At 48.2% G+C, this 20,074-nt stretch overlaps 1 protein-coding gene across 2 annotated transcripts in view; it reads left to right on the top strand.

Moving 5' to 3' along the window:
- OSBPL7 (oxysterol binding protein like 7) overlaps positions 1 to 20,029 on the top strand; it is a 39,436-nt gene extending 19,407 nt beyond the window's left edge. For both annotated transcript variants that reach the window (XM_063138546.1, XM_063138547.1), the window contains exons 12-23: positions 853 to 960; positions 2,677 to 2,808; positions 5,022 to 5,115; positions 5,835 to 6,148; positions 8,851 to 8,988; positions 12,132 to 12,195; positions 12,670 to 12,748; positions 12,860 to 13,004; positions 14,142 to 14,286; positions 15,997 to 16,123; positions 18,285 to 18,407; positions 19,792 to 20,029. In XM_063138546.1, coding sequence (XP_062994616.1) covers positions 853 to 960; positions 2,677 to 2,808; positions 5,022 to 5,115; positions 5,835 to 6,148; positions 8,851 to 8,988; positions 12,132 to 12,195; positions 12,670 to 12,748; positions 12,860 to 13,004; positions 14,142 to 14,286; positions 15,997 to 16,123; positions 18,285 to 18,407; positions 19,792 to 19,900 — 1,578 coding nt within the window. In that variant the 3' untranslated portion in view covers positions 19,901 to 20,029. The remainder of the gene's footprint in view (positions 1 to 852; positions 961 to 2,676; positions 2,809 to 5,021; positions 5,116 to 5,834; positions 6,149 to 8,850; positions 8,989 to 12,131; positions 12,196 to 12,669; positions 12,749 to 12,859; positions 13,005 to 14,141; positions 14,287 to 15,996; positions 16,124 to 18,284; positions 18,408 to 19,791) is intronic.
- The last annotated feature ends 45 nt before the right edge of the window (positions 20,030 to 20,074 follow it).

Raw genomic sequence — 20,074 nt, 5'->3', positions numbered from 1 at the left:
ATTCAATCAGGCCACTTACATGTCTGACTGATTGAATTCAACATTCTCCGTCAAAGAATATGTCTGTCTGGTTGTCCTGAGCTCTGGTACCTCACATTTTGGAAACTCAGCATCGTCCGGTTGTAATCTACGAAGCTCTAAACCAGCCTTCCTCAACCTGGGGCGCTCCAGATGTGTTGGACTACAACTCCCAGAATGCCCCAGCCAGCTCTGCTGGCTGGGGCATTCTGGGAGATGCAGTCCAACACATCTGGAGTGCCCCAGGTTGAGGAAGGCTGCTCTAAACTGTCACTTATGAATGTAAGGAAAGCCCTGCTGAATCAGACCAAAGGCCTGTCTAGTCCAGCATTCTGTTCCCACAGTGTCCAGCAAGATGCCTCTGCGACGCCCACAAGCCGGACATGAACGCAATTTAGCATCCTCTCACTCTTGTTTGCCAATAACTGGTGCACAGAGGCACAGTGCCTCTGATGTCTTCTCGATCCTCCCAGAGTGCAGGACACGGAATAATGGGCTCAGGTTACAGGAAGTCAGATTCCGGCTGAACATCAGGAAAAACTTCCTGATTGTTAGAGCAGTACGACAATAGAATCAATGACCTAGGGAGGTTGTGGGCTCTCCCACACTAGAGGCATTCAAGAGGCAGCTGGACAGTCATCTGTCAGGTATGCTTTAAGGTGGATTCCTACAATGAGCAGGGGGTTGGACTCAATGGCCTTATAGGCCCTTTCCACCTCTACGATTCTATGATACTGGAAGTAATATATAGCCATCATAACTAGTAGCCATTGAGCTGTATCCTCATCTACATCCTGTCACTGTCTCAAGTACCTACCTTCTCGCCCACTCCAGGCTTCTCTGCAGACACTGGACAATCCTGAATGTATGCGCCGCTTCCATTCTCTTTCCATCTCCTCAGACACCACTCTGGACTCTTTTGCCTCATTCAACCCTGACGAGGTGAGCCATTCTTTTAGGACAGAGCGGGGGAAATGGAGTTTGGAGTTCATTTCACCCTGCAGGACACAGTGCGGTTATTTATTTATTTATTTATATAAAAAATTATTTGCCACTTTCCCAGTTGCTCAAAGCAGTTTTCAAGGGATAATTTTAAAAATTCGATAATGATGCTTAACATTGGTATAGCACTTGAAAGTGTTCAAAGTGCTTCATGGGCACAGTCTAGTTGTAATCCTTACAGCAGCCCTGTAAGGTCAGTGTTGTCATCTTCCATATTGTACGTGGGGGCTGGGGGAGGGGAGGGAGGGAGAGAGAGAGAGAGAGAGAGAGAGAGAGAGGCCACCTAGTAATCTTGTTCAAAGGTTCAATCCAAGGACTTCCTGATTCATAGCTCAGTCTCTTAACCACTACATTACCCCAACTCAAGAAAATCCAGCATCAAACTAAATAGCCAGAAAAATAAGATTTGCAGTCCTTGTGAAAAGAAAGCACAGAGATCCTAACCTTTACTGCAGGGGTGGGCAACCAGCTCCTTTGCCGAACTTCATGTGGGGCAGGGTGGGGAGCCAGAGGAAGAGAAGGAAGGGGTTCTATGGGGAAAGAGTGGGGGGAGCCAAGGCAAACAGGGCAATGGAAAGGGCGGGCGGGGGCAGAGGAGCCCTCTGCAAGTGATCAGTTCAGACTTCTGGCAAGAGCAATCTGTCCCTCTGCCAGCAACCTGCTGGATGGGGAGGAAGAGAAAGAAGAGAGGGTGGCTGAAAGATTGAGGGGAGACATGATAGCACTCTTCAAATACTTAAAAGGTTGTCACACAGAGGAGGGCCAGGATCTCTTCTCGATCCTCCCAGAGTGCAGGACACGGAATAACGGGCTCAAGTTAAAGGAAGCCAGATTCCGGCTGGACATCAGGAAAAACGTCCTGACTGTTAGAGCAGTGCGACAATGGAATCAGTTACCTAGGGAGGTGGTGGGCTCTCCCACAGTAGAGGCCTTCAAGAGGCAGCTGGACAAGCATCTGTCGGGGATGCTTTAGGGTGGATTCCTGCATTGAGCAGGGGGTTGGACTCGATGGCCTTGTAGGCCCCTTCCAACACTGCTATTCTATGATTCTGTGAAGGAGAGAGAGAGAGAGAGAAGGAGAAGGGGTTGGCAGAAAGAGAAAGGGCGAGAAGCGGTTTGGCAGAGAGAAAAGAGAAAGTGGCAAAAGAAAGAGAAAGCATTGGTAGAAAGAAAGGGAGAGAAAAGGATTGGCAGAGAGAGAAAGGGAAAGAAAAAGGGTTGGCAGAGAGGAAAGAGAGGGTGGCAAAAGAGAGAGAGAGAACCAATTCATGCAAGGTTAGTTTATCCACCGCCCTTGCAATGACAGCCAAATGGAAGCTTCATGTCCAGAGGCAGCATAGCTTCAGTATTGGATGCTGAGGACAAACAGGGCAGGGCTGATGCTTTCGGGCTGATGCTTCTGAGCACCCATCATCAGCTTTGCTCCTGACCCAGATTTAAGCAAAGCGCTTGTCAGTGAAGCAAAGTGTCATTAAATGCACCTCAGTGCGCCAGCTTGTTTTCCAACGAATTCTAAAGCACTTCAAAGAAAATGGCAGGATCGGCTGCCCGATGCTTTTACTGAGGCGTTCAATATCTCTTTGTTCTTTTTAAGGAACCATGATGGCGGTGATGTATCTGATCTCTCAGCAAATGTTTTCTTTCTTTGTCCGGCAGCCGGATGCTCTGCTGGTTAAGGGTCAGGAGCAGCAGTTGTCGAATCGCAGCATCGTCTCTCTCTCTGATTCGCACACGGAGTTCTTTGATGCCTGTGAGGTTTTCCTGTCGGCCAGTTCGTCTGAGAATGAGGTTAGTGGACGTGGTCATGAAGGGGCCCTGTCTTTTGGGGAGGTCCCTTGCCCAGTACTTGTGTGCTTCCATCCTCTGTTGGGAGAGACACTTCTGTTGTGGGGAGTGCTGTAGTGGAACCAGGCCTTTCAGGGCCGAAGCCCTGGGACTTTCTGATTAGCAGGGACCGTGACGTCATCTGCCACCCCCCTCGGGATTCCCTGTTCCCTCTGAGCATAACTGCAGTCCTCACAGTAGCTGTAGTGTGGGGTCATGGAAGGGATTTCCCCAGCAACAATACATTGTTGTGTGCTACCCCTGTTGTAATGCAAATTATTTGGGGCAGCTTGGTCTTGAACGGCAATTAAGGGCACAGTCCTATGCCTGTTTAAACAGAAGAAGGTCCTACAACTCCCAGCATGCCCCAGCCAGCCATGCTGGTTGGAGCTTTTACAAAGACCTGCTCCCGATGGAAATGAGAACAAGCTTGTTGGTATAGATCAACACAACTGCCTAAATTTTTGGACTCTCCTTGGGGATGTGACCGTGGTGACCACCATGATGAGCATCTGCATGTTACAATTTAGCACTACACCCCCCTCCCCGGTTGTGGATCACGTTGTGACCCTCTTCGAGCATAATTCTAGAAACGTGACATTATAAATAAACCCAATGCCGATTTTATTCAGAGCAAGTGGGTGAAACCCAGTATTTGTGGCAGGTCCCATCGACGGCTGGAAACATGGCTGATGAATGGCAGAATCTTCACAGGCGGAGATTAATTTCCATGTGTTTTTGAGAGAGAAGTTGTCTCAGTCGAATACCTATTTTGCAAGTTGAAAAGATGCATAATTTGTGTTGTTCTTATTAAATTTCTTTGAAGTGTGCCCAGCTGCAGTTGCTCAAGATCAGCTCAGGGCAATAGCATGGCTGGGTTCTGAGTGAACCGTAGCTCTACCTGCTGAATGGCTGGAGAAATGACCACCAAGTGCACGCTAAGGCACAACTGCGCTCTTATATTTTATAAAATATGTAGGTACAACCCAGTTATGCTACACTTGCACAGTTGCTTTAATAAGCAATCAGAATGGTAAATAGGTTATATTTAATCCAGAGTTAAAGCGTAAGAAACGTGTTGCGTGTTCCATGTCCATGTAATGGTGCTACTTATTTTTCAAACATAATTCCATCATCTCTTCTATTTATGATTTCTTCTTTTTCTCTCTCACATCCTTCGTGAATTAGCCAGCAGTAACGCCACTCCCCCCTGCTTAGCAGCTGCTCTCCTTCCCTCCCCAAATCCCCCAATGGCCTTTCCCCCGTTCCCCATATACAACCTTACAAATCTCCCCCCCCCCCAAATGTCTCACTCTTTGGCTTCCTGTTACAATTGGAAACTTAGCAGGATTCACACCTTTCTGATGTTAGCTTAGGTCTTTTCTTCTCTCTCTGCCCCACCGACGTTTCCCTTTAGGACATACCTCTCGGTGCCTGCTTCAAATTGAGAGATACTGAGACACCACTATAGCAGTTCCCACAATTCCCTGGGGCAAGCGGCTCTTCCTATGAGTCTCAAAGGCACCTAAGAATAGGAAGGGCTTATTCTTTCTTGCCAGTCCTTTTATTTGGAGACGTAGCTTCCCCTTTCTTACCTCCAAAAATACCTCCACATTACAGCCATCGCTGTCTCCATGATCCTGTGAAATCTTTGTTGTTTCTCTGTCTCCCCGCTTCTTCCATCTGACCTCACGCAGGAGCAGTCTCCGTTTGCCACTAACCCTCTAGCTTTCATGTCCAGTCATTTTTCTGGGGGACAAATTTGCGGGCATCATTCTCCCGCAACTCCGTTTTCTCTGTAAGACAGGGCTCAAGGGCTTCCCAGCCCTTTGTCCTTTTCCTTAAGGGCTGGATTGGGAGGGGGAATGGAAGTTGCATTGACTAAATTGATGCTATTGCAGTGGCCAGGATGGGATCTGCTCCACCCTGGCACTGTTACTTTTAATAACAAACCAGGGGGCTTTTTGCAGAACGGGTCCATGGGGAATCCAACTCGCTCCATCTCTCCCACACCGGAAGGATGAATTGGCTTCCATGCACTTGCCTAAATCCTAGGCCCTGGTCCTGCCTCAGGATCCCTGGGCACTGATACAGCCACCTCCCTTCCCCCCACCTTCCCTCTTCCCTGGCAAACCAGCACTTCCCTTGGCCTGTGTAACCTCCTGTTGCTCCTCCAGGCCACAGATGACGAGTCCTGCATCAGCGAGGTAACGAACAGCATCTCGGAGGAAACATTGGACCTGGCAGGTGGCCCTGGGCGTTGCCACAAAGGTACGTGATCCAGGAAATGGGCAGATGTCTGTCTGTCTCTGCAGGGGACAGAGGTGGTCTCCACAGCAGTTTCTCAAATTCCCAAATGTGCCCACGGGTACAAAAAGGATGGGCACCCTTGCTTTAGACATTATTGGACAAATGCTTGGAGAATGGAGTCTATCTCTGGTTATTAGCCACTAAATTGGGGGTAGGAAACCCATGGCCCTCCAGATGTTGTTGGACTCCCATCAGTAACAGCCAGCATGTCCAATGTCAGGGTTGATGGAAGTGGTAGTCCAACATCATCTGGAGGGCCACAGGCTTCCCACACCTGAACTAAGTGGCACCTCCATGTTCAGAGGCAGTATACCTCTGCATGTCAGAATGCTAGGGACCAATAATGGAAGAGGGCCGGTCCTTCTTGGTCATCCTGTGAGCTTCCTACATGCAGATGATTGGCCTCTGTTGGAAGCTCAACGCTAGAGTGATGCGCTCTTGACCTGGTTCAGGAGGCTTCTTTGTATGTTCTAGAAGAAATTGTGTGTAAATGGGCAGAACTGGGCTTTTTCCAGCACAGAATCTATAAAAACCCTCCTACATCCATGCCCTGGGCAAATTGGACAGAAGAAGTGTCAGACATTCCTGGATGGAGGAGGCAGATTTCTGGCTTCCATTCTCCAAGCCAGCTTTGGAACTCTTTCCAACCTGACAATAGCTGCTTGTGTACCTCCCAACAGGCCCAGTGCCTATGCACTGTGTCGGGGAGCCCTCCGAGAGGAGCCTCGGCCTGCCGGTGCCTCTTCCCTTGTACCTCCCTGGGCCGGGGCCTGGGATCATCCGGCGGAACTGCCTCCCGGCCTCTCACGTCCACGCCAGCGATGTCAGCGTCTGGAACATTCTTCGCAACAACATCGGCAAGGATCTCTCCAAAGTCTCCATGCCGGTTCAGCTGAACGAGCCCCTCAACACGCTGCAGCGCCTTTGTGAGGAGCTCGAATACAGTGCCCTGCTGGATGCTGCCAGCCGCAGCCTGGACCCCTGTGAAAGATTGGTACCTGCCTTTCCCTCTATTTCCTTCCCTGGGCCTTGGTTGTGGTGGGCAGACAAGGATGTCTTCCTTATAATATCCCTGGGTTGACCGACTTTTAATAAAAAAAGAGAGAAGCCATGTCTATCCTGCCCCACACCTGGACATGGGGTGTAGTTTGGGCTTTTATCTCTTTCCAATCAGAGTTTCCCCGTCATCTCTGTCCACAGAGGAAGCCCACCTCCTTCCTTCCTTCCCCCACATTTTAAAACCCAGCTTTTCCTAGGGCTGCTTCTTTTCCTCCTCCATCGCTGCCTCAGAGCATTTGCCACCACCTCCACCACCATCCCTCCTGCCAATATGGCCGCCCGCTCCAAGAGAGGGCTCGACTCACAGAGGCCCAGGCCCTCCCTCCGTCCCTGCCTTTGTGTTTTTCTCCCTGCAGCACGGAGCTACGTGGGAGCTGAAGTTCCCCATTTGCCTCCAGCTCCTGGCCAGGGTGCAGAAACATCCTTTCTAGCTATTAAAGCTCAAGCTTTGAACTATATATATATATATATATATATATATATATATATATATATATATATTCAAAATGCATAGACAAACAAAAACATACAAACAAAGAATTTTCATTGTTGACTGCTGGCAGATGGTAGTACATTTAGCATATTTTATCTATTTCTTTACAGGTATAGTTAGGATTAAAATCTATTAATTAATTGGGGATTATGTAATTCTTCATAGCTGTACATTATAATTAGTCTCTCTTCCATAGTTTCAAAAAGGACTGTGACAAGTTCTGCTGCATATGCCCTCGACTTGTAAATGATATAAAGTCGTGCCATATACTGTTAAAATCAGGAGTCTCAGCTTCGCCCTTAGCTAGTTTGAGTTGGTGTGTCAACTTTTCTGCCATAGCTATTTGCCACAATTCCATATACCAAGTTTCTAAAGTTAACAATTTCTCAGTTTTCCAATTTCTGGCAATTACCCTTCAAGCAGCCATCAACATGAATACTACGTATTAATTCTTTAGTCTTTATATTTACACTTTGTTCCTTCCAAATTGTTAGTAATGCTAATGCTGGTTTAAGATTTATATTTTGATGTGTGATCTTTTCAATTTCTGTAAATATCATATTCCCAAACTGTGACACTATAGGACAGGACCACCACATATGAAAATATGAACCTTGCTGATAACATTTTCCCAGCATTTTGTATTACTTGTATTCACTATTCTTGCTAGTGTCATATACCATCGATGTAGCAGTTTTAAAGAGTTCTCCCTGAGTGTTGTCGATATAGTTTTCTTTGACTGAGTTGTCCAAACTTCAGAACTATGGGACTAAAATCCCACTGATTTCAATGGGCCAACTCTAAGTATGGCTAAGCCTGCAGGTACTGTAATGTTTGGGGGAGAGAGAGAGAAGCTGTATGTTTACGTGCCTTCTATCCTCATCGCTGCCCCACCGCCCACCCCAGTCTGGACTCCAGCAAGAGAAAAGAAAGAGGGAAGGGGGGAGAACTGCAATGCCCCCCAGGACCTCCTGGCTCAGGAGGGTTCATTTAGCAGCACCTTTTTCAGAATGCTTGCTAAAACAATTCCTATCTGCCCTTGCTTATTTTAGGGTGTCCAACCCGCTTTTTTCAAGCCGTTCTTTTGGTAAACATGGTATGTGTGTATCTTGTGTCACTTTAAAACAGAGCTGCAGCACAATCCTATGTACGTCTACTCAGAAGTAAGCCCCACTGAGATCAATCAAACTTACTCTGAGGTAAATGTGCATAGGATGCAGCCTGAAAACGAAGAGAGGATGAAAAAAAGACAGGAGAAAAAGAATTGTAGAAATAAAATAGCAAGGTAACTGGGGGATATTTAACCATATTTAAAGACAATTACAGTAAAATTAGTGCTCCTGTACTTCAGTCCCAATCAAATAATTACAACAGTGCAGTACAGATTATTTGTTAATTAAAAAAATACCTCAGTTTTCGTTTCTTTGATGAATGAAAAAAAAGTCCTTTATTACTGTATATTCAATCAATGTTTACCTTAAAAAAAATATCCCTGCCCGAATCACCTAATGAAATGTGCTGCGCACGCCTATGATGATCTCTAACCCTCCTCCTCCTCCTCCCCCCACAGAAAATGTCCACGGCCAAAGCTTCCCAAGCTCTCCTTCCTGAATCAGAAATGTGGGGACGGGGAGCATTTTGTTCGTTTTCTCCTGTTTTTGCCACACTCCCTTCCTCGCATCACCAGGGCAGGATCTACACGACTGCTTTAAAGCGCTTTATAACAGTTTTGACATCTGTCTATGGAGTGTGTCCTGGGCCCCAACAGTTGTCAAAACTGTTATAAAGCGCTTTAAAGCAGTAGTGTAGATCCGGCCCACGTAGTTCCCACTTCTCTCCCAGCTCCCCTCCCCCCCCCCCCCCCCGCGACTGCCCGTCACTGGCTGGTTTGTCAGCTTTTGTCCATTTCCTAAGGCTGAGGTAAAAGCCAGGGATGCAGAACTTCAGGCCTAAGGCCCAAATCCAGCACTTCTGGCTTCCCAGTCTGGCCCTCCGGGGTTCTCCAGGTGGCACCGCCCCCTTTCCTCCACGGATTGCTTGCTTGTGTCCTGCCCCCCGCCACGCCCGTTTACAACCCAAGGCCCTTCGCCTGCCCTTTCCCTGCAGCCGCCCCCTAACCTCTCTGTTCTGCCTCCCTCCCACAGCTCTGCATGGCCGCCTTTGCCGTATCTGCCTATGCCTCCACCTACTACCGTGCCGGCAGCAAGCCGTTCAACCCGGTGCTGGGGGAAACGTACGAGTGCGTGCGGCCGGACAAGGGTTTTCGTTTCATAAGCGAACAGGTAACGAGTTGGCCAGCGGGGCCGCAAGGCAGGCAGGCAGGCAAGAAGCCAACCCACTCTAGCTGCCTTTGGCAAACGGAAGGACAGTCACGCAGGAGACGGAGCAGACTTGATCTATGTCGCTCCGCTGGGCAGGGGCAGGGCCAGTGGGTGGAAACGGCAGGGAAGATTTCTGCTAAGCAGGAGGAGAAACTGCCTAATGGTCCGAGCATTTCAGCGGTGTGACAGTCTGCTTCACGCCGTGGAGGCTGCCTGAGGCTCCGATTTCAGTGGGGCTGTGCATCCATTCTGGGTTTCAGTCGGAACCAGACAAAGCTCTAACAGAGCTGTTCAAGGTGCTGAATCTATTTTGGGGATAGGGTTCGGCGCCTTGGATAGATCCTATAGAGTTCAGACTGAAACCCGGAATGGATTCGCCGCCCCACCGAAATTGGAGCCATGCAGCCTCCCCTGGCTTCAGGAGGTGTTGGGCTCTCCTTCGCTGGAGGGATTGAAGCAGTGGCTGGATGGCTGTCAGGGACGTTGCTGTTGCATCCTGCACTGCAGATCCGTCAACGAGCAAAGGGTTGGACTACATGACCTCTAAGACCCCATTTAAAAAGATCTATGATCCTATCTGTCTGCCAGAGAGTATGGCAAATTTATCGTCTTACAACTCCGAGGGGTTGGGAGATGTTTTTTCATGTGTCCCAAGCGGCGAAGTGGTTGGGACTTCCTTTTTTAAAGCTTGCAGTGGAGAGGGGGGGCAGTGGGAGAGGTGACAATGGAGGGGGGGGAAATGACAAATTTCTAAATCGTGAACAACGTGGAAAGAAATGTGTCAGAGCGTGGGTGGGCTAGAAGGAAATCTTCTTCTCCAGGCTCTGACTCAGAACAGGAGAGCTCGAGGAAAAGGGATTGGCACTGGTTCAGCAGCGCTCCCTTTCCTTGGGCCGTTTACACACCCTCCCCAAGCTGCAGACTCAGCCCTCCCACCACATCTGGGAGCGCTGCTGGGACCAACAGGCACAGGGAGAAAAGGCCGCGGGTGGAGGACGTCAGCGCCTGCGCCTGCTCCTCCCTGCCACCTCTCCGCTGGAAAATGGTCTCCTCCAACGGCTTTCCTGCTGTTCGGCAGCAACTCACATTGGAAGAGAGACATTCTGCTGTCAGTCCCCTCTTTGAAGTTAGTGAAGTACTGAGGAATAGTCTTCAGTGCCTGAACCAAGCCAAGGCAGGAGGGGAAATGTGGGAGGGCAGGCTGTTAATTGGGCCTTTCCCGATTGCCACCTTGACCTAGATGTTAGCCCACGAAAGTAGACACAAAGTCCACGAACAGTAACCTGCTAGCGTCGTCCCATAATTATCCATTGCACTGATGTGTGCTGCCTTCCCTCCTAAGTACCTAACATGGTTCTCTCCCTGCCCCTCTACACGCTTTTGTCCTCGCAACAACCCTGTGGGGTAGGTTGAGGCTGAGAGAGAGTGGCTGGCCCTAGGGTCAACCAGGGCGCTTCGTGGCTGAGGGGAGGATTTGAACCCGGGTCTCTTGAACGACACTGTTAACCACTGTACCACGCCGGATCTCCTTCTGTTTTTGGAAGCCTGTGGGTACGTCATTGGACTGCGCTTCTTCTCTTAGGACAGCAGAGGGGACCTTCTCCCCCACGCAGGCTCTCTACCCAGCCGACGGAGACCCTCTGCCAAACCCAGGGGGAGTAAAGCCCAGAAGTCGAAAAGGGCAGCGTTTCTCAAATCCAGTATTGCAGGGGTTTCCTCTCTCAGCAGTACAGACAGTCAGCCTTTCCCTAGTGCTGCGAAGGATTTTTCCATGCTGAGAGAGACAGGAGCAACCATTTTGTGCCTCTCTTTCTGCTTTGAGAAACACCCCACTGATGTCATCCTTGCCCCAGGAGGTGGGCTAGAAAGCCATCCAGCCCACAGGGGCTGAACTTCTCCCCACCCCTGCCTTTATTTATTTATTTATTACATTTATATCCCGCCTTTTTTCCTCCAAGGAACCCAAGGCAGCATACATAATCCTCCTCCTCCCCATATTATCCTCACAACAACCCTGCGATGTAGGTTGGGCTGAGAGTCTGTGACTGGCCCAAAGTCACCCAGTGGGTTTCCATGGCCGAGTGGGGACTAGAACCTGGATCTCCTGACTCCCAGTCCAACACCTTAGCCACTACACCACACTGGCTCCTTAGCCTTAGGACTAGGAAAGCTGTCTCCTTGTAGAAGCAACAAAAGTTCTCTCATTCCACCTTTCCTGTGGCCCTTGCGGTGGATTTAGTATATTTTTATCCCGTCCTTTCTCCAAGGGCCTCAAGGTAGCAAACCTGCCCCTTACACTCCTCATTGTATTTATTTATATTTATTTATTTATTTAACTTATATACCGCTCCCATAGCCAGGGCTCTCTGGGCAGTTTACAGAAATTCTAAAATTGAGGTAAAAACAAGTATACAAAATTTAAAACTCTAAAACATACACACGTAAAGCATTAAAAACCGATTAAAAACTAAACATGTGGGTAATTAGGACGTGCCGCCATATGCCTGGGCAAAGAGGAAAGTCTTAACCTGGCACTGGAAAGATAGCAGCGTTGGCGCCAGGCGAGCCTCATCAGGGAGATCGTTCCACAGTCTGGGGGCCACCACCGAAAAGGCCATATCCCTTGTTGCCAAACTCCGAGCCTCTCTTGGAGTAGGCACCCGGAGGAGGACCTTAGATGTTGAACGTAGTGACCGGGTATATTCACGTCGGGAGAGGCGTTCTGTCAGGTATTGTGGTCCCAAGCCATGTAAGGCTTTATAGGTCAAAACCAGCACCTTGAAATTGTATCCTCCCAGAGACTCTGTTAAATTGTTTAGGGTGAAAGGTTGGGTTCATTTGCCCATACCTGTCACCCCATGTGGAATGGGGGCTGCTGGATCAATCCAGACAACACTTGGAATCGTTCATAAATCCTGCCTTTTAAAAAAAAACAATCCAGGGGAACTCAAGAGCACAATTCAGAACTGAAGTTCTGTTGATTTCTCGGCAGATGAAGTGGTCAGAAAGAGCCACTGCAAAACTGCGGCCGCTTTGAAGGCACCTGTCCTGGAAAGGCTGGTGGCTTATTGTCTTCCTACTGCCCCCCCCCCCCAAAATTGCAGGTATGCCACCATCCTCCCGTCTCCGCCTGCCACGCAGAGTCCGACAACTTCGTTTTCTGGCAAGGTGAGGCTTCAAGGTAAAAGCACAAGCGTGGCTGGAAGGAGGGAAGGGGCGGGGGGAGGGGGAGCGGCTGGAAACCATCCTTGGGAAACGGTGTGTAGTGGCTAGAACCCAGTTCCAGAACCTGTTTTCAACCCCTGGGCTCTGCCCTTGAACATAAAAGGAAGTCTGAGCATGTGCAGAGTGCTTTTCCTTCACCACTGAGTAACTAAAGCAGGGCCCCACATCTATTACATTGAGGGGCAGGGTTTCTAGGTGAGAAGGGGAAGTTTCCAGGTAGCTGCAGAGTCTCAGCATCTGTTTGGATTATTGCATTTGTTTGTTTTAAAAGAAATTAGCAACTACCCCAAAGTGCAGACCCCTCTGCAATACCCTGCTCACCCCCACACCCCATTACTTCAAAGTTTGGTTTACATCCAAAAGACATATTGTGACCTCACTGCTTCTCTCTTTCTCTCTGGACTTTGGTTTGTTCAGACATGAAGTGGAAAAATAAATTCTGGGGCAAATCGCTAGAGATCATCCCTGTGGGTACCGTGAACGTCCAGCTTCCCAGGTGAGCTGCCAAACCCATTTCCTGCCCCTTGGATCCTTGTGGACCCCCTCCTGCCGCCCCCCCCCCCAAAGCCTGGGCCCCCTTCTTTTGCTCTCTTTCTCCCAACCACAGGTTCGGGGATCACTACGAGTGGAACAAAGTGACTTCCTGCATCCACAATATCCTGAGCGGCCAGCGGTGGATCGAGCATTACGGCGAGGTGCTGATCCGAAACACGAGAGACAGCACCTACCACTGCAAGATCACCTTCTGCAAAGTAAGCTTGGGCCAGGAGCCACTTTGGCTGTGGTCCTGCCTCACCCCTTGCTTTTGGTTCTGTGCTTTCCCCCCACCCTCTGGTGCCTTTATACACACACGCACACACACTGCTCTGAGCCCATCCTCCGGCACCTGGATTTGAAGATAGACAGCTGCCATGGACCATCGGTCCATCTAGCTCAGTACAGTCTACTCCAGGGATGCAGCCCCTGACCCTCCTGCAGTCCCCATCCAGCCCTCTGGGATGTCCCACTTGGCCACGCCCCCTTTCCCCCAACCTCCAATCATTTGGTAGTCTCCCCACCTTTTGTGCAGGTAGTTCCCCCCCCCCCATTCTAAAAGGTTGAAATGCCTCTCCCAAGGCTTTGTTACTGGCAGGAAGAGCTTGAAGCTGAACTATGCTGGTATTTTGGGCCCCGCCCCCTTTTGCCTCTGGCCCTGCCCACCACTGGAATGTGCCCCCCCCCAGAGCTTCTCCGAAATGGGATGCGGCCCTCGGTTTGAAAAAGGTTCTGCACCCTCAGTCTCCTCTGGCAGCGGCTCTCCAGGGTTTCAGACGGGCCTCCTTCTCAGCCCGATCGGGAGATGCCAGGCGCTGAATCCCATCCTGTACCCCCAGAGCTCTGGCGACTCCTCTCCATTCTTCAGCCCCCCTCTGGCGCCTTCCCCTTTCCTGGCACACCCTGCTGTGCTTTGTCGCCCTGTTCTGTGTTACCCGGATTCTTTCCCTTGGACTTCCGCACTGCCGTTCCTTCCCCCGGCCCTACAAGGCAAGGCCTTCATTCCATACTCCTCTGTCCTCCTTCCATCCGTACTGAGCCTTTCCTTTTCATGGCCACCCTGTGTTTTTTCCTACAGATTCTTCGCCCTGTGTCTCTTGCAATATTTAAGCACCTTGAAATCCACCACGCAGATCCCCTTTTTTGTTTGTTATGCCAACACCTGATCCCCAAATTGATGCCCTCTGTTTTACTCCCAGATTTCTCCCTCTCCCCACACCCCTTCAATCGTTTTTCTCTCCCTCAGCCCTTGGCCACGTTTTCCCCCATCTCTACCTGCATCTCCCCACCCACCACCCTGCCATGATTCTGCAGAGCTGTCCTCCCTGCCCTAACCCCCCTCCCCTCTCTGGCAGGCGCGGTACTGGGGTTCCGGGGTCAACGAGGTGCAGGGCGCCATTCTCAGCCATAGCGGCAAGGTTATCCACCGGCTCTTCGGGAAGTGGCACGATGGGTTGTATCGCGGTGTGGCCCCCGTCGGCAAGTGCATCTGGAGGCCCAGTAAGGAACCGATTGCGCCGAGGCGTGGGAAACGTGGGAAACTGCAGCCACCTGTCCTCCTGTAGGGGACTGGTGAAGTCACACGCCACAATGGTTGGATCTCTTCTAAAAATTCTAAGGATCTGTGACCTTTACTTTTACTTTACTTTTATTTCACTTTCACTGTTATTTTACTTTAGGACGCAATCCTATCTGGATGCCCATCAGCCTCTGATCCTATGCAGAGTAGGCAGAACATAGGTGTGATTGATGCCTCTGTGCTTCTCCTATTCTGCATTTTTGCTAGATGGGCATTTTTGCCCATCTAGCTAGGGCTCTATGGAGGGAGAGGGAAGGAGACTGGGAAGGGCTGAGGATAGCTCGTATCCCCGCTTCCCCAGTCCCCTCCCCTCTCCACCCACAGAACCACCACCCCTTTCCCTCCTCTCCAAGGTCACCTTTACTCAGAGGCACCTGGTGCTGTTCTCTCAGCATTAGCTGCAAGGGGCAGGGGGCAGGGCAGAGAGCTCTGACTCCTGGGTCTGGGGGCAGAATGGTGTCTCCGACCTTGGATCCAGGAATCTGAACTATCCTCTGGACCCCAGAGACTGTCTAGGGGCCATAGGATTGCTCTCCTATGGATATCTCCTTTAGAGTTCTGACTGAAACCCAGAGCGGATTCATTGCCCCATTGACATCAAAGCCACCAACCTCCACTGCCTTTTAAGTGACAGATTTTTGATACCATTCAAGGTAACAGTCTGATCTGACCTATGGGGCACAAACCACTGGAACGTTTACCTATACAAGCCCTCTTGAAGTGAATGGAAGCTGTGCAAGAGCCCCTCCCCCATCCCATGGATTGTGGGACTTCTGCCTACAAGAATCCTTATCTTGTATAATACTCTTCCATACGTCTGAATTTCTCTGCCCACCTTCTCTTGAACTGCTTTGTTCACATGGGTGGAAATTTTATGATGGAAAGCTGAGGAAGTGAGGAAGGTGATGGGCAGTGTCTGGGAAACCATGTCTCCCAATGTCCTAATCCCATAGAAACTTTATAGGGGAATAATGCTGCCTTTCTCTGCTTTGTTAGGCATGCAAATAGGTCTCAGACCTATTTGCATGTCTAACAACCAACATTCCCCGTGCTAAGGAAAGGAGAAAGACTGCCTTGCTTAATATGCCTAGAAGTAAAGGTTCAAAGATGAATATGAGCGACAGATGAGCAACAAGCCACTGCAAGATTTTGTCTGGAAACACAATTGAATGAATTGGGGAACCAGGGATGCATCATCCAAGGCTTGGGGCAAGCAGACAATTAAAACAAATTCTGCCCAACCGACTTTAGGCTACAAGTGTTGCAAAGTCTTGACCAAAGAATAGGGCACTTGTTCCTGCAGGAGGGACCACCCTAACTTCATTTATTTATTTATTTATTTATTTATTGCATTTCTATACCGCCCAATAGCTGGAGCTCTCTGGGCGGTTCATTTGGCAGGCCTTTGTAATATCAGCAGCCATTATTCCAATCCCCACCCTCATCTCAGCCCTATTTGCATGACGAGCAACCTACACAACTCCCCTTTCTTGGGATGATTCTAGGGGAGTTGTGTAGGACTGACCTCATCCTTTCCCTTCCATTGTTGTTGGGTTGTCAGGGTGAGTGGAATGCAATGTGATGGATACTTGATGATCTGACACTTGTCTGCCTGTGTCCCCCTCTTCCAGACCCTATGCCTCGGGATTATGAGAAGAACTATGGTTTCACTCAGTTTGCCTTGGAGCTCAATGAGTTAACGCCGGAGCTCAAGCGCCTCCTGCCTTCCACAGACACACGGCTAAGACCTGACCAAAGGTGAGGGCAGGGAAGCCCTTGGAGTATCTTTCCCATTTTATTTTATTTTATCCCACCTTTCTACCGATTTAAGGAACTCAAGGCAGGTTATAATCTGAGATTCCACAGTCTCCATTATAAAACAGATAAACAAAAGATACAAAACCATCCAGGCATTATAGTAGAGCGGCTTAATGACAATTTCTGGCCAAATCATGCACATTGTGATACGAGTGCGAAATTTGGTATGATGGTATTTATGACCGTGTAGATTAAAATGCTAAATTTGTTTTTTAACGGACCCCAGAACTGTTGTTTTTAAATGGATACTGTTGTTTTTATACTGTTCTTTTTATGTTTTTGATGGTTTTAAATTTTGTATATTTTTAATGTTTACTGTTTTTAACTTTTGTAAACCACCCAGAGAGCTTCGGCTATGGGGCGGTATATAAATGTAATGAATGAAATAAATAAATAAATATAGGGGCATCTCAGCAAATCATCGTCTTGGAAAATGGCACCCAAAATCCAGTTTAGGTGCTTAAAAGTTTTGGGGTACAGGCCTATAGGATCCAAATCTGCTTCAAATGGGTATATGCTTATACATATACATTTTACATGCAGGATTTGCAAATGTGGATGCAGTACTATGCACTCCCCAGTATTCTGAGGCATGAGACATTTCAGGGACACCCCACTTACCGAGGTTTGGTTTCCTTTGGAAGGAGGTCACTGGAGGTGTTTAGGAGTAACATAGGTATTTATGTAGAGTTCCAAAGCCCTGTTTGTTCTGTGGTTGACAATGAAATTGCTGGGTGCAGACATTCAGAAAGTCGGGATAGTTGGAAGGGGGTGGGAACTCAAAGCCAAGGCTCCTAGTTCATCAAATGCAATCGGCTTTTCAGCAACTTTTTTGTAACCAGCACCCTTATCTTTTCTTTTGGAATTAGCAGGACACTGAAGGTCATCGAAACGGTCTTCTTGGCAAAATATGAATTTTGTCCAATCTGTTTCACTCCTGTTGGGTTGCAGGCCTGATGTGGATGTACCTTGTAAAAGTAACCTGTTGGAACTTTTTTCCATTGCAATCTTCTTCGTTGTGATCTAATCCAAAATAAATAAAAAAGAAAAGTTTTAAAATAAGAAGAATAAATCATATTATACCTGAGATCAATCTCAAGTAAAATGCAGCCTCTTATGGAAATTTTGCATTATTTTAACTAACTCCCCACCCCTACCCCACCCATCCAAACTGATGCCTCAATATATATTCTTGTTCAAAAAAGTGTAAAATATGACCTCTGAAAGTTTCAGGCTTGCAACACAAAGTGCAAGATTGAAATGAGGGTGAGATAGTGCATCTTGTTGACTTCTCAGACAAATGGATAGGAATAAAACCTTTATATCTCGACAAGGGTTGCTCCTATGAAAAGATTGTTATTGAGTTTTTTTGTAGCAAATTTTATGCTCTTTAATTTTGTGCTAAGACATCTTTTCTGTGAGATTACAGATAATAGAGTTATTGTGTGAAAACTGGATTTTGGGTGCCATTTTCCAAGATGGCGGCCGCTATGATGATTTCCTGAGATGCCTTTATATAGGGTGACCATATGAAAAGGAGGACAGGGCTCCTGTATAACAATTATATTGAAAAGGAAATTTCAGCAGGTGTCATTTGTATGTATTGGGAAACTGGTGAAATTTCCTCTTCATCACAACAGTTAAAGCTGCAGGTGCCCTGCCCTCTTTTAAAATGCTTGCGCTAGTATAGCTCCTGCAGCTTTAACTGTTGTGATGAAGAGGGAATTTCACCAGGTGCTGCATGCCTACAAATGACACCTACTGAAATTCCCTTTTCTATGCAACTGTTAAAGATACAGGAGCCCTGTCTTCCTTTTCATAGGGTCACCCTACCTCTATATCTAATTTTAATCTACATGGTCATAAATACCACCATACCACATTTCGCACTTGTATCACAATGGGCACGATTTTGATGCTAAGCCGCTCTGCTATTATAAAAACTGTGGTCTAGGAGGATCATAAGCTTTCCTGCATGCTCTGACTGCCACCAAAGCCCCGTCAATATGCGCACAATGTGAATGGAGTTTTGATGTGCATGGAAAGCTAACTCATTGAATGTGGTGCAACCCACCCACCCACCCACCCCCGCCGTCTCCAGGTACCTAGAGGAGGGAAACGTGCAGTCCGCAGAGTCCCAGAAACGGCGGATCGAACAGTTGCAGCGAGACCGGCGCCGGGTAATGGAGGATAACAACATTCTTCATCAGGCGCGCTTCTTCAGGTACTTCCTCCCCTGTTTTCTATTACTCTGGCATGGTTACACGTGTGTTGCCCTGATACCATCGTTCCCTACTTTCTGTCGCTGTCCCTATCATTCTTTCTCCAAGGAACCAGTGAGGTCTAGAAGATAGAGTATTGGACTCGGAAGACCTGAGTTCAAATCCTCATTCAGCCATGATGCTCGCTGGGTGACTTTGGGCCAGTCATTAGCTTTCCGTCTAACCTACCTCACAGGGTTGTTGTGGACATAAATGTGTGTGTGTGTGGAGGGACTTATGTATACCACCCTGAGCTCCTTGGAAGAAGGGTTGGGTTGTCTTATATATGAATACGGTAGTGTAAGGATTATTATTAGAGATTTACCAGACCGATTTTGCTCATTTTTGTTTTAAACCGAAGTTTGAGCAGTGTAGACATGCAGAAAGTTTAAAGAAGTTCAAAACTCGAGCTTTGGGCAGTTCGGGAAGGGAGAAAGGAGGGGGATGAAGCAAAGGGGAGGCTAATGCATGTGCCCCCTCACTGTGCATGTAATGTAACATGTGAATGTTGGGAAAGGGGTGAGGGAAAGTCAGTTGTGATAGAGGAGGAGGAAGAGAAGCTGAGAAAGAGCTGAAAGCACACCAGAAGGAGAAGAGAGAGAGAAATCGTACGTTGTGTGTTTTCGACTTTAAACCTCAAGAAATGGAAAATGATCTTTTAAAAAAGAACATCTTTTTTCACCTTTGCAGGTTTATTTGTAGTATATTTATTTCAAAAGTGTAAAGTTGTTCCAGTTTCAAGGCAAACAGGCAAACATATTTTTATCCAGTAATTCTCACACTTACTACCCCCGTGGTGACACGGGATTTACACTAGTAAACATAACGAACACATGATACCTTCTAAGAGGTTACCCTTGGGTGAGGCATTAAAAAAAAGATTCTGAAGATTCTAGTCCTTATGGCTGTCAAGATAGACTTGAAAGGCAGTTCTTAGTGAGGTATCAAAAGCTAGGGGCGGTATCTAAGCAGATTTTCTTGTTGCCAGGATGCAGAACTCGAGTGATCTGGAGCATCTGTGTCATTTATAGATGCAGAACAGATTATGCAAAATAAGAAAATACAGGTAGACTTCCTTGATTTCCACAGTGTATATACAGGCTGCAGAATTCAGCATTCCGTTGCATTTGATTTCGATTTCAATTTGTTGGTTAAATAATCAATTACACGCACTGCATGTTGCAGCCTCCTCACGTTCTGTTTTCCCGGTTCTGGAGAAGGTATCAAACTCTCTCAGCTCCTTCTTTTTAAACGTAAATTGGTTTAAAACCTGTGTTTAAAATGAAGCTCCTCTCGCCCAGCCCTTACCCTGGCTGCTCATAGGTTCCCTTCTTTTTTTCTTGGCAGGCAGCTAGTGGATGTCAACGGCAAGGAATCGTGGGTGAACAACAGCACCTACTGGAAGCTGAGGGTGGAGCCCGGCTTCAGCAATATGGACAGCGCCGTCTTGTGGTAGCTGCCAGCTTCTGCAGGAGCGGCTGTTGCCTTCTCCCGAAGTGGGGGAGCAGACGATAAGGGTCCCCTGCTGCATAAGCACAAGGTGATCAAGGCATGCAATCCTGGAATACCAGCACCTCGTGAAGAGGAGGGGGACGGGGACGGGGCGGGACACACCCACGGGCCTCTCCCT

This window comes from Elgaria multicarinata, chromosome 11 (genome assembly GCF_023053635.1).
Source record: "Elgaria multicarinata webbii isolate HBS135686 ecotype San Diego chromosome 11, rElgMul1.1.pri, whole genome shotgun sequence".
NCBI classification, from domain to species: domain Eukaryota; kingdom Metazoa; phylum Chordata; class Lepidosauria; order Squamata; family Anguidae; genus Elgaria; species Elgaria multicarinata.
Note: the sequence above shows the minus strand (reverse complement) of the source record. Positions and strands in the feature narration are given on the sequence as shown.